Raw genomic sequence first — 13,030 nt, 5'->3', positions numbered from 1 at the left:
CATTGGAATTCACATTCTAATTTGAGGAACATCTGGTGGGCTCTTCGACAAGGATACTCATGTTATCCTCTTGATTCGATACAACAACATCTAAACTCGGGTTCCCCGTAAAGAAGTTGACCGGTTTGAGACAGACCATCTTTTCAGACGGCGTCACTGGCCAATCCTCGATTCTCGGGTTAAAGAGATTGGCAGGTCAATCGCTAAGGTAAGGAATAGCCGGACTGAATATCTTCAACTCCAATTAGAGCGGGAAATTGATTTCAATTGTCAAGTCTTTGACTTAATTCGAAGTATACTGAGCGTGTATACTACAACATCCATGGATCTTCCAAGGTAGGTAATAGACTATAGAATATAGAAAAGTAATAAGAACCCAATAGGTATGAGATATATGATATAGGTGTGATAATATTTGCAGTTAATACATAGAATCATGTCAAGTCCCGAGTACTCCAAGACACTTTCGATTGACAAAATCGGGCTTATCTCCTTCCCCCGCATCAACTCCGCTCGAATATTCACACGATGGCCTCAACTCGCACCATCTTGGTTTTCCAGCACGATGCCAGTCTCCATACTCTTGAAACTACCGTGACGGCCATTTTCCCTTTCAATGACCTCGAAGAATCCAATCGTCTACTCTTCAAAGATGCCAGCGAGGAACATCATGTTATTGTCACCGAGCACACTATTTTCCACCCCCAAGGTGGCGGCCAACCCTCTGACACAGGGCTATTAAAAGGCCCATCTGGCGCTTTCGCAGTCACTGCTGTCCGCACGGATGCCAATGGACAGGTGCTTCACCTCGGGCTTTTCGAGGGCCCACCATCCGCTTTCAAAGAAGGTGATACCGTCCTGCAAGCAATTGATGTGGAAAGGCGTCTACTATATTCCCGTTTGCATACCGCAGGCCACGTACTAGGCGCATCAGTCCGACATCTTTTGGAGAAAGAGATTGAGGACTTCGATGAACTGAAAGCCTCACACTTCCCCGACTCGGCAGCATGCGAGTTTCAAGGCTCAATTGAAGGAAAATGGAAGGAATCAATCCAGAACAAGTTGGATGGGTATATCGCCGCGAAGATGCCCGTTCAAATCGAATGGTGGGACGAAGAGGATTTCCGCTCGCGTGGATTGGAGCGATTGATTCCCGATCGCAGTTTGGTGCCCGCAGGTGAAAAGTCTCGTGTGGTCAACATCGTCGGCGCTGAAGTGTACCCCTGTGGAGGTACACATGTCGATTCGACAGATCTGTGTGGATCTGTGACCGTCAAGAAGATCTCGAGAAAACAAGGAAACTCGCGGGTCAGCTATGTGGTTCAATGATGCCGATTCACTTGATCCATGTCCAAGTTTTAGAACACCATATAGACAGGGTGTGAGCAGAGTATGACAGACTATGATAAAAGTCCAATAGACCAAATAATGGATATTTTGACAAGATCTCACGTCGAGTTGCTTTTCCTTTCGGCAATATGAGACAGAAATTTCTAGAGTACGTGTGCGAGCAATGTAAATATGCCAAAACCAAACCGATGTTGTTCACTTTCAGGTGTCTTTAAGACAAGGGTCGAGCAGCAAAAGGCCCTCTAATAGTGCGAGTGGAACTTCGCGGTAGAAAAATGACATGATTACCTAGGTAGGTAACTATAATGTCTAAAAATAAGCGCAAGGTTTATCGAGATGGCTCCGTGTCCTGGAGCTGATAGTTTTCCGAAGGATCAGGCCGTGAAATGAAGGGCTGTGCAAGAGCCTCCTCATCACCTAATTTAGCAAAGCCATCGGGTCCAGCAATGTCAGCTTTGTCATAGGGGACGTCGCACATGACCGACCGCAGTGGTGGATAGTAGCGTCGGTACGAGAACCAGGCTATCAGCATGCCTAAGAGTCCCCCACAGGTCACATCATATACATCATGTCGGTAATCGGCTAGACGAGAGAGGGCCACCATCAAAGCACACAGTAATGGGAAAAACGCAAGTAGACAGCGTCCAAGGTCCGTTCGAGGACGGAAGACATGCATTTGACCACACAAAAAGCTACAGGGTCATTTTTAGCTTGAGCGTCCTAGCGCGGTGCGTTCGGAGAATCACTTACAGATATAGATATCCCAGGCCACCAAAAGAGAAGCTGCTGTGCCCGCTAGGGAAGCTCCTCCATCCCTCTTGCAGAATATGCTGGTTGGATTCTGTGCACACAGTCCATGCGACCAGCGCATTGCTCGACGTTCCCCTGGAGGGTTTGCAGCGCGACAACAAGTCCGGACGCGGTCTTCCCGCCGCATTTTTGATTATATCGGTCAGGAATGAGGTCAACATCAAAGCCACGAATAACCCAAGTACTGTCACTTGCGTCTTTTGCACACCGGCGCGAAACATTGCGGACCAGGCGAGAATAATCAGGAAAGGAATCAGACCAGCGAAGACGACCGACCATACTGTTACTCTTCATTAGAATCAAGAGAAGCAGACGGTATCATTAACGGTCGACTTACAAACAGGAACTCGTTCGTGGACGGCGAACGGGTACTGAATGGCTTTGTTATCTAGCGAAAACATGCGATGGAACGGGCTCACGAATAATTGAATCTATCAATGTGTTAAAAAGAACTATATCCATGAGTTAGATCATTTGTGACTTACTAGTACCCATCCTGCCACTAGGAATCCTAATGCGATATAATCGGCGGCATAGGTGCGTTGCGCAAAGCGAGCTGCGGCACCAGCGAGTCCAACGCGTTGTAGAATCGGGGTCGCCCCGTTCCCCGAACCATTGTGAGGCATCCTACACAACTGTGGCCTGCAGAGAGATTTTACTGAAAGCAGATCGAGATTGAAACAGGTCAAGTTGACAGTCGTACACATTGCGGAAGCACGGACCACGTCTCTCTCTCTCCGCTCTCTCTTTAACCCGAACTTCCACTCTGCTCCCTTGGGCTCACATTTCTCTTTTCCCACATCCCCTCTTGCTTGCTGATATGGCCGACGAGAGCCAACAACGAGCCGTGGCCACGGCATTTGCGCCCCCGCCGCCCTTATGGAAACACTTTACGCGCGAGAATATCGACAAGCTGGAGCAGATCAAAGCCGAAGCTTCCAAAAGCGAAGACGGACGGTTGCACAAGAACAAGCAATGGTCAGCAGCTGAATTGCGCGCTCTGGAGCTTCCCTCAGAGCTCCGGTACCTAGTGCCCCCCGACATCCCTAAAGGGCCGTACAGCGTCTTTGGCGAATTGCAAACCGTTCGTTCACCTAGATCTGAACCTATCTGACAATACTGACTTGGAATAGTTATCTACAACACTGCCGTCATTACAAGAGCAAGGAATCGAACAGCTCTACCCAGAACCCCCCGCAGCCGGTACCGAACAGGACTCAGAGCCCTCGCCCCCCTCTCAATCACGCATACTACCTTCTCAAGATCAGCAAGTCCCTGCTCCTTAATTTCCTAGAGTTTACCGGTATCTTATCTGTGTCCCCGGAACAATTCGAATCCAAGGTCGAAGACCTGCGCAACTTATTCATCAATGCACACCACCTTCTCAACCTCTACCGTCCCCACCAAGCCCGCGAATCACTCATCATGATGATGGAAGAGCAGCTCAATCACAGCCGAGAGGAGATGAATCAAATGGACAAAGTCAAGGCGGAGGTCGAGGCTGTACTAGAGCAGTTGCAAGCGGAGGGCAGCTGCGTGAGTGCCACTGGGTCAGACGACGATACCGACCAAGCCAAAGCGCTGAAAGAAAAGGCCGATGAGCACTCTCGGTTGATCTGGGATCTTCTGGACAATGAAAATTGAATCCAACAACGGCCTGATTATCCTTAATTTGGAGCCGAGTCGCATGATTGCAACTCCGATATTGGTTTCTGGTCTCAACATCGTCCTTGAACAGCCCAACGCCAACAGCCCAGCGTGGAACAATGTCAAACTGAGGCTTCGTCGACATCCAACGAAATGTCCCTCGGGTTTATTACCACAGGCGTCTCATGGGACGCACGCTCACCGGCCTGGTATATGAGACACCCTGATGCCTACGGGTGTCGGCCAAATCGTCGAATGCTCGCATCATCCCAAGGCAGATATTAGACTACGCCAATATCTTGGGACACACTCTTCGGTGTTACGTATAACGACCCGATACCACCAACAGCACCCCGTTTCAGAACACCGGACTATCCAAGACTGGCTACCCTCAGAATCCCATTACGCTCACCTGAGAAGCCAGCAACATTCGTGAATCTCTGCCGGGAATTCTTGCTTACAGCTACTGACTGGATCATATATGAGATATCATTCCATTGAACACCATCTTGACCATCTCTACCCAATGCCATCCAAATGACTGTTCTTCCTTTTATCTATATTAGTATCTTCGTCAATTCTAAGTACGTAGCCAAAAACTCCTCACGCTAAAGTGCAGCCAATGATATCGACCCTTGAATCAATAGGAGGAAAACAATGTGCAAATCAATGAGACGCGGCACGCTGCTCCGCCCAGGCCTTGTCGATGGCACACTCGGCCAATCGCTTCAATTCCACAATGAAATCGGCGACCAATTTGAAGTGCACGAGCTCAGTTGCGGGCAGTTTCCGTGAGAAGATGCGCTCAATCATAACCGTGGCGACGTTCAATCGGCCCAAGTCCTCGCGCGAATATGGGTCCAATGGGTTCTGAAGAATACTGCAGAAGATGGTGAGCAGCGCGGACATGGGGTAGAAGATTAGGGTCCTGAGACGGATTAGCTTTGCGTTCCTGCCCACGGGTTAACACGACAACCACATACCAAAAAACCCCGTCGACTACCACATGCTCTGCCGCCTCCAGGTAACATAGACTTGATCGACTGGCCTCTACCGAAAGTGCCATACTTGAACTCACACCATCCATCATGCCACTTTGTCCCTGCATCCACGACTTGCATCTCCCACTCGCTTGATGGATGATAGTCATGCATAGGTGGTAGTTCAGACGCAGCATGACACTGTGCATACCCATATTTGGATCTGAGGTCTCAGAAGAAAAGGACACGGTTGGACGCCATTTGGGAGGAACTGACAGCCGCCATTCCTCCAGCGCGTCATCGAGTTCTCTGATTGACTTGAGCAGCTCGGCGTCTGATTTCTGCAGAGAGCTGACTGAATACAGCTCTCGATGCGCTCGGGCTTTGATGATACTCAGGCGCAAGTCGAATGGAAATACGGGACCGTACCATGGGGCCTCCTGGTCTTCCACGTCCAAGAATGCTCGATCGAGATAGCCCACCGGAAGTGTCAGATCGCAATTTTCGTCAGTGATAGTAGGTGGCTGACCCGTGCGCAGTGCAAGGTCCTTATCAATCGTGTAGCAAATCCAGAATAGATTCCGTAGCTGCAAATGCTTTTGCTGGCTGCGGGTATCCGTCGAGACGGCCTGACTGCTAGAGAGATTGCCACCAAGCATGAAAATAAGCCGCGCAGCAACCGCCGCATAGTAGTTGGTTGCCCGCATATTTCCCGAAGATAGCTCGAAGAGAGTCTTGTTCACCGGTCAGTTATCGGAATCCTATACCAGAGCGGCTCACTTACCAACATCGTAATAGCCTGCGCTGCGTCTAGGCTGGCAGACTCTTGTAATACTTGAGGCATAAAGAACTGTGCTTTCGTGGCAAGTAGATCATGATCAACTGGTGCCGTCGCTGTAGTGGTGCTGACAAAGCGCTTGACGTCGGGGAGGCGAGAAACAAAGGTCAGAAATGCAATGACACAAACTCTGGCGCTAGCCTGGCCATATCTGAAGGTAGATGGTGATTGGCTGTAAGCTGTTTTGATGGTTTCCTCAAAAAGATCTGGGTCTATAACGGGAAAGACGCGCCGCATCACCTTGGAGTTTTTATATGCTTGGAAGTACACCTGCACTGTCCTCCAGTCGGGACGTTCATAGGGATTGCAAGTATTCATGTTTATGTTCATCAGGACAGTGTTGAAGGTTTGCCCCCGCTCTTTATCCCAAGGTGCTCGTTCTGGACAAAGCTTGTCCATTGCAAGGGGTTGTCCGGTGCGAGCTTTGATCCATTCCTGTCCCTCGGGAAAGAGGAACGGCGTGCCTGTGAGTAGACTGATGACACCCAGCTCTTTGCCCGCAAAGTGAACTCGCACTGACGATGAGTCTGGAAGCTGCGCGTTACCTGGGGAGCTGCTGGCCGTTGTGTTGGCTTCAAAAGATTGAGGCGAGTCTCCAGGCACTTTTGCCAATTAGTCTGGGGATGCTCCTCCGTATATTGAACAGACACTATACCTGAGATTTGATCACTCCTTAAGTTATCTGCAAGAAGCTGCTCGATGCGACTAATTCGCTCCGATAGCCGTGACACTTTGGGACGTCTTATCTTCGTCAGACACATAGAAGAACAAGCCCGAGGGTACAGACTCACCCCTCATCATCGACGTTTTTCCTTTTCCTCTGTACCACTCTGTCGAATGTGCAGGGGATATTATGGTGACTGCACCAATTACACTGCGGAAGCGCAGCATCACATTTGATCTGACCAGTTTAGCGCCGGGAAGAGTTGAGAGTTGATGAACGGACCTACCTTTCTTTTATAGCACGAATCACAGGCACGAGCAGTCCGTGTCCTCGACTGATCTTCGGAAGCAATAGATGTATTAGATGCAGGATGCATTGTACTTCGCCAGAGGGGTAGGAAATTAAGCTCAAAAGATGGGAATCCCCGGGGCCCCGAAAGCCGCTGACAAAATGGCCGCTGATTCAGCCTGATGCCTCAGGCATATAATCAGGATTAACTATAAGTAGACTTGGTTGACTACCTGCATACATGTAGGCATGTAGGTATGTACCTATGGAGGTGTATCAATTAGTTTTGTATACTATATGTGCTATGATTACTGAGCTCGTGTAAAAATGTTAAAACAGAGTGAACAATAATCAATTGGTGTTGGGGGTATCGCATGAATACATCCCGACCATCAAAAACGGGAAATGAAAAATTAAATGCAGTCCCAATCCCCTTGGGTCCTGATCCTGCACCTCTCCATCTGGTTTCTGAGTCTGGATCCCTCCGGTACTCAGACCATGCGCTTCCGAAATTCCCCAGATCACATCGAGATTGAGAGATGACAGCCTCACATCACAGTGCATATGCAGCAGTCACACTCTTCATCGCCGCAGTCACAACCGAAGCATGGCTTGGAGACGGTTTTGATGGGCTTTTTAATGGAGCTACCGGAGCTGGAAGGAAGGGTGCAGTCGAACGGGAGTGAAACAGACGTGACGGCCATGGTGGCAAAGGCTCCTATGATTGTCAGTCAAGTCCGAGGCGGGAAAAAAGGATTGGAAATTCAGGAATCAGCATACCTTCAAAGACGAAACAAGGCTGTAGGGCTGAAAGCAGTGGGGGGTTGGGGAAAATGAAGAGAAAAGTGAGAAAGGGCCCAGCAGGCAGCCATATATATTCCAATCTTTCAATCTGTAAAAGGTGTTCCCACTTAAACCTCTTAACTTCCAAGATACTTAAGGAAAAGATTTTAAGTCATTAGGTAAAATAGTTGGAGCACTTTTCCCTTTATATCAAAATAGTCCATATCACAGGAATATAGGTATATCAAGCCTTCCAAGGTTAGAACATACCTAGGTACATATCTTACTACATTTGTCCATCTGTATATGTATTACATACAAAGTCGGTTATATCTCATTTCCCTTCGACTTATTTTAGTGTGAATTCCCGTCTAACTAACCTGGTAGTATAAGCGAATACTTTATAATCAATTTAATATGGGGGAAAAAGGGTTGCCAAAGTTGGAGAGGATATCGAAGATACATCGGACAATAAAACGCCCTATGGAAGATGGGACACAATCAAGCTGATCTATTGAGATCCATATTGAAATGCACCCCGGGTCAAGTTGTATATACTATGATCTACTCAATCTGCCTTGATGATATAGACTTGTGTATAGAGTCTGAGGATCTTCCAGATACAGCAAGCCGGTTAAATTAGCCTTTATATGAGATTATAGTACATAACTAGACAGCGACAACGGTATGGCGCTAACTTAACTAATTTGGGTCATCCACTTCTATATTGTAATTCGGTTGGTACCTAATTATGCGCCTATATTGTATATTAAGCCAAGGACACGAGACGGTAACATTTAGCTTGAAAACGGCCGGTAGTATCATAGTAGCGCTTATGGAGTCCAAAGAGCTAATTGGGCACTCCCAATTGGATATTGCATACTCCATATCTTGTACTTTTGTACTTTTAGTGCTTTTCGGGCCGCCCTTGCGACAGCCCATTCGACAACTGTCACCGGAGGATAACCCGTTTGGGTAAATCCTTCATCTAGGGCAATATGGGGTCTAAGGGATCTTCCTATCTTCGTTTGATTCGGCCTTTTGTATGGAGCCACGTGGGATCAGCATTGTGAGGAGTATACGCACGGGCTGTATACATAGGTAGTTATATATTATTGTACATATTATTGTCTATTGCAGATTTTTGCGGATTCACGGATATATCCAACCCCCCAAGCCAAATATCACTATACCATATTAAAGAGCGCCTTTTCCGTTGCGGAAGCCGCAGTTGTATCGGGAAGCACTTCGGTCTGCTGGAGGTGTATAAGGTGATTGCAACTCTTGTTTCGCGGTACGATATCAAGCTCGCTCACCCAGAGAGGGATTGGATGACGCATAATAGCTTTTTCATGCGGCAGGCTGGTATCGAGGTGAATCTCAGTCGACGGAGCTAAGACACTGTGATGTACGACCTCGGGACACGACAGGAATTACAAAGAAGGCACAGGTACGTACGTATATACGTTGTAGCCTAGACGCTTCTACACCATTCTACACGAAACGAAAATAAAGACAAAAATAAAAGTTGAAGATCAAAATACGTAGTCATTGACAGTATATACAGCAGCAACTTTTGAGGGGGTTCATCAATCATCGCCGCAGTGACTGGGGTATCGTCTAGTCATCTCAGGCTTCCAAGCCATCCGTCTATCCATTAAATAAATCCTTTTTTATTCATCAATCCATAACAGAGCAGTCGGCTTACAGCTGCTCCACCCAGGGAGCGGCACCGGGCTGCATCTGGTTCAGCCACTTGACAAGCTCAATGAGCTCGGCCCGACGCTCATCCTCCAACTGATCTTCATCGCCGGTGAGAACCGCCTGGAAGACGGGAAGGAGGTTGGGGGTGAGCTCGCGGATGGTGGCATCCTCCCACTTGTACATCTGGCAGATCATGCGGTACAGAGGCTCGTTCTCCTCATAGTCGTTCTTCAGGGGAAGGATGTTGACGAGGGCAGGCAGAACGTCCTTGATGGGGACGCTGTCGCGGTAACGCAAGATCATGCGGCTGACACAGCCGGTAGCGTTATCCTGAAGACGCGAGACATTCATCTGAAGGCAAGTCTCGAGGCGGGAGAGGATGGTGGGGATCTCCTTGATGATCTCAGCATCAGCGTTGGAGTGCTGAATCAAGCGACCAACGGCATAGGCAGCATTGGACTTGGTCTGAGAATCCTCATCGGCGAGGCGGTGAAGGAGCAGCTTCATGAAGACAGAGGTGAAGGGGGTCACGGCAGCACCCATGCCGTTGATGCACTCAGCGAGGACGCCAACAGCAGTGGCGCGCTCAAGAGACTCACTGCTACCAGCGTAGCGAAGAATGGTCTTCTCGAACACCTTCCAGAGCTCAGCGAAGCTCTGGCCCATGGCAGCAGCCATGCCAGAGACAACGTCCAAGGCAGTGTCGACAACGATCCAGTCGAACTCGGAAGTTTCCTCACCAGCCTCAAGAGTCTCCTCTTCAGGGCCGAACTCCACCTGGCAGATGTGCTGCTTGGTGATGATATCAGTGATCATTTGGATCACATTGTGAAGCATGGTCTCGTTGGCAATGAGCGCAGGACCGCAGAAGCGCAGGTTCTCAGCCATGTTGCGGTTGATATCGGCGACAGTAGAACTATTAATTATCGGTCAGCAATCAAGTCATTGTATCGACATGTGATAGACAATGAGGCAATGGTAGAAGTAAATCTCAGAGTGTAGACTTCGCCGTTTACATCAAGTACGCCTTTGGCGCATCAAAGTGAGCTGGGTTAAGCGGAAAAAATCATCATAGAAATGGTTGGGCAAGGGAAAGAAAAAAAAGCAAAGATGGGTGGGACATACCGGTCATCTTCTTCGGTCCACATCTTGACAGTGGCCGTCATGAGGATCTCACCGAACTTCTGGACCTCCTTGGCAGGCTGAACCTGAAGGGGGAGACCGGGCTGCCACTTGGGCATCTGGCCATTCTCCTCGGCGATAGCAAAAAGCATAGCATATGAGCGGTGCAGAGTGCTGATGGTGCTCTTGCGAACGCCCTCGTAAGGGTGCTCACACAAGGGCATCACATGCTCAATGGTCTTCTCAAAGTAGGGCAGGAAGGCACTGCGGGTGTGGGTGACAAGGTCACCGACGACCTCGACAGCAATCTCCTTCTCGAGGGAGAGAGGAGTGGTGGCGGTAATGTCATCCCACTCATCCTCGTCTTCGAGATCAACATCCTCGATATCACCGTCATCCTCGTCTTCGGCACTTGCGACCTTGACCTTGCGGCCATTGAAGGTAACCTCTTGGCCAACAAGGTCCTTAGCAGCACTGCCAAGGTCAACGTCAAGGTCACTCTCGTCCTGCTCAATGCAATCGTATAGACCCTTCACGACACCGTCAAGGAAGGGGGCGAAGTGCTCGCCGTAGACCTTGGCCATGGCACCCCAGAAGATGTATGTGCTCTCCTTGAGACGGGAGTGACCGAGGTGCAGAGCTTCCTCAGTGGCGCGCATGAGGGGCTCAACGTACGGCTGGTAACGCTCGGGACCAGCAGCGGCGGCCATCTCACCCATGGAGTCGGTGACACTGGCACGGAGATCAAGTTCGTCCTCACTGTCCTTGACAGTAGCGAACTCCTGGAGGAGATGCATCGACTCATCGAAGAATGAGAGGAAGGAGTCTCCGGCAGAGGAGGCGAGGGAGCCAAGAGCACCGGCAGCAAGGGCCTTGATCTTGAAATCGGGGTGCTTGAAAAGGTTGTGCAGGATAGGAACAAGCTCGGCCTGGTAAGGAGAAACATCCTTCTCATCCAGACCATCAACGACAGCATCAATGGCACTGATACCGGCCTTGATGATATCGAGTGTAGGGCCTTCCTCCTCGCCCTTGTACTCTTGCATGGCGCTTGCCAAGTTCTGGAAGAGCAAGGGCATGAGGCGCGCGTGCTCGGAACTGAGGTCTTCAACGAGGTCCTCTGCAAGACGAGCAACAGAGTGCAGCGAAGCCTGGCGCACCTTGGGTTCCGGATCAGCAAGGAGCTGGAGGACCATAGGGAAGATCTCCTTCATCTGGGTGCTGATGAAGTCGGGGGCACCCTCAACACACATGCCAAGGGCCATGATACCAGCGCGACGGTAGTCAGGGTTGGCGTTGTTGAAGTACTGACCGAGCGCGTGGAGCAAGGGGACAACGACCTGGCTGGGAGGCAGGCTCTGGGAGAGCATGTCCAGGAGGCCGAGAGCGGAACGGGCAGGAGTGATGTCATCATCACCAGGAGCGGCATCGCCCAGCTCGGTCACGATTTGGAGAGCAGTGCGGGTGAGTTCCTCGCCAATGCGCATACCCTGAACCTTGAGCTTGCGGTACTGGATGGTCTGCATCAGGAAGCTGATAGCCTGGGTGCGAACATCCTCATCCACCTCAGTGTTGGCAGAGATTTGGTTCATCAAGATGACCAGGTCCTTGAGGTGGACAGTCAGCAAGGCAGGGTCACAACCAAGCAGAGTCTGGAAGACTTCGAAAGACTGCAGGATGTGGTCCTCCTCTTGCCGCTCAATGGAGTCCTTGAGGATAGCGACCATGGCAGGGACCATCTCTTGGAAGGCCTTGACGGGAGCCTCATCCTCCTCCGAGTCAAGGTGCATACCAAGCTTGCTCAATGACATGAGAGTGTTGATACGGACTTCGGCACTCTCGGGGTCACGGATGGTCTTGTTGAAGAGGCTGAAGAGGTCCTGGAACTTCTCCTCAAAGCCTTCACCGAGAGTGTCCAAAATGGTGAAGAGGATGTAGATGGCCACAGCACGCTCAGTAGCGTTGCCATTGTTACCAGCTTGCAGGAGCAAGTTAGGCAGGTCAGGCCACTCGCCGTCGTTCAAGTCGATCTTAGCAATAGCGGAGATGATCTGAGCGATAGAGTGTTGAACGAGAGATGAGCTCTCGCCCATGGTGGAGCGAAGGAGCTGCTCACGGATCTGGGGCTTCTGATCGGTGGGAACCTTCAGCCAGTGCTTGGAAACGAGCGAACGGGCCTCCACAGAAGACAGCTGGCGCAGATTCTGGTCATCATGGCTAGTGCAGAGCTGGATAAGGAATACAAGGGATTCGGGCTTGTTGTAGAACTCCTTTTGCAAGACTCCGGTGGCCTCCTTTAGGTTTCCCTGGGAGGCTACATGAAGGGGTCAGCGAGACGAACACGGGCTTCGACGTTGCAAGACGAACTCACGATCCAGGATAATCTGCAATTGCTGCAGGAATCGCTGTTGATCCATGATGGAAGGGGGAATAGGAAAATCTTCGGTTGATTCTTTTTTTCTTTGGTTCTTCTTTCTTGGACGGGTTCAGTTGCCCCAGGTCTCTAAGAGACTTAGGCCACAGGAACAAAGATTGAGCAGTCTGTCTCAGACAAACAACTCAAAGGGGGTATCACAAAGCAATATTGACAGGAAGGAAAAAGGAAAGAGAGAGGAAGATGAAGAAAAAAAAAGGAGAGTGGTGGGGGAGAAGAGAAAAGAAAAGAGAACAAGGGAAAAAAAAAATTTAGGGGAGTGGGCTGGTTCCTAATTGAGTTTAGCGCGGGATCAATTGTCAACACGCGGGAATTTGGGCAGAGATTTCCTTTTGGACTTCATTTTATATGGAGATTGTATTGAGATGTTGGGATATTATCTTATTAATTTGATTATATCGACCATTCAC

The 13,030-nt window shown here is 49.7% G+C and overlaps 5 protein-coding genes across 5 annotated transcripts; 2 read left to right on the top strand and 3 right to left on the bottom strand.

Annotated features, from left to right (window-relative positions):
- Window positions 1–528: 528 nt before the first annotated feature.
- Window positions 529–1,329, top strand: N7489_003503 (putative alanine--tRNA ligase; the record flags this gene model as incomplete). The annotated part of the gene is made up of 1 exon (XM_056709258.1): window positions 529–1,329. One exon carries the CDS (start codon window positions 529–531, stop codon window positions 1,327–1,329), a length of 801 nt encoding a protein of 266 aa, XP_056573560.1.
- A 349-nt stretch (window positions 1,330–1,678) lies between these two features.
- Window positions 1,679–2,786, bottom strand: N7489_003502 (phosphatase PAP2 family protein; the record flags this gene model as incomplete). Its single annotated transcript, XM_056709257.1, has 4 exons — window positions 1,679–2,042; window positions 2,101–2,440; window positions 2,498–2,591; window positions 2,646–2,786. The coding sequence occupies 4 exons, from the start codon at window positions 2,784–2,786 to the stop codon at window positions 1,679–1,681; spliced, it is 939 nt and encodes a 312-aa protein (XP_056573559.1).
- Window positions 2,787–2,980: 194 nt separating this feature from the next.
- On the top strand, window positions 2,981–3,804 carry med7 (mediator complex subunit MED7; the record flags this gene model as incomplete). The annotated part of the gene is made up of 2 exons (XM_056709256.1): window positions 2,981–3,244; window positions 3,322–3,804. The coding sequence occupies 2 exons, from the start codon at window positions 2,981–2,983 to the stop codon at window positions 3,802–3,804; spliced, it is 747 nt and encodes a 248-aa protein (XP_056573558.1).
- Window positions 3,805–4,473: 669 nt separating this feature from the next.
- Window positions 4,474–7,281, bottom strand: N7489_003500 (putative C6 transcription factor; the record flags this gene model as incomplete). Its single annotated transcript, XM_056709255.1, has 4 exons — window positions 4,474–4,735; window positions 4,791–5,521; window positions 5,572–6,227; window positions 7,155–7,281. The coding sequence occupies 4 exons, from the start codon at window positions 7,279–7,281 to the stop codon at window positions 4,474–4,476; spliced, it is 1,776 nt and encodes a 591-aa protein (XP_056573557.1).
- Window positions 7,282–9,064: 1,783 nt separating this feature from the next.
- Window positions 9,065–12,603, bottom strand: N7489_003499 (putative importin beta-4 subunit; the record flags this gene model as incomplete). The annotated part of the gene is made up of 3 exons (XM_056709254.1): window positions 9,065–9,980; window positions 10,190–12,500; window positions 12,558–12,603. The coding sequence occupies 3 exons, from the start codon at window positions 12,601–12,603 to the stop codon at window positions 9,065–9,067; spliced, it is 3,273 nt and encodes a 1,090-aa protein (XP_056573556.1).
- Between the last annotated feature and the right edge of the window lie 427 nt (window positions 12,604–13,030).

Source organism: Penicillium chrysogenum (genome assembly GCF_028827035.1).
Source record: "Penicillium chrysogenum strain IBT 35668 chromosome Unknown utg000001l_segment0_segment0, whole genome shotgun sequence".
Taxonomy (NCBI): Eukaryota; Fungi; Ascomycota; class Eurotiomycetes; order Eurotiales; family Aspergillaceae; genus Penicillium; species Penicillium chrysogenum.
The sequence above is the reverse complement of the archived record's forward strand: the minus strand, read 5'-3'. Positions and strand labels throughout refer to the sequence as shown.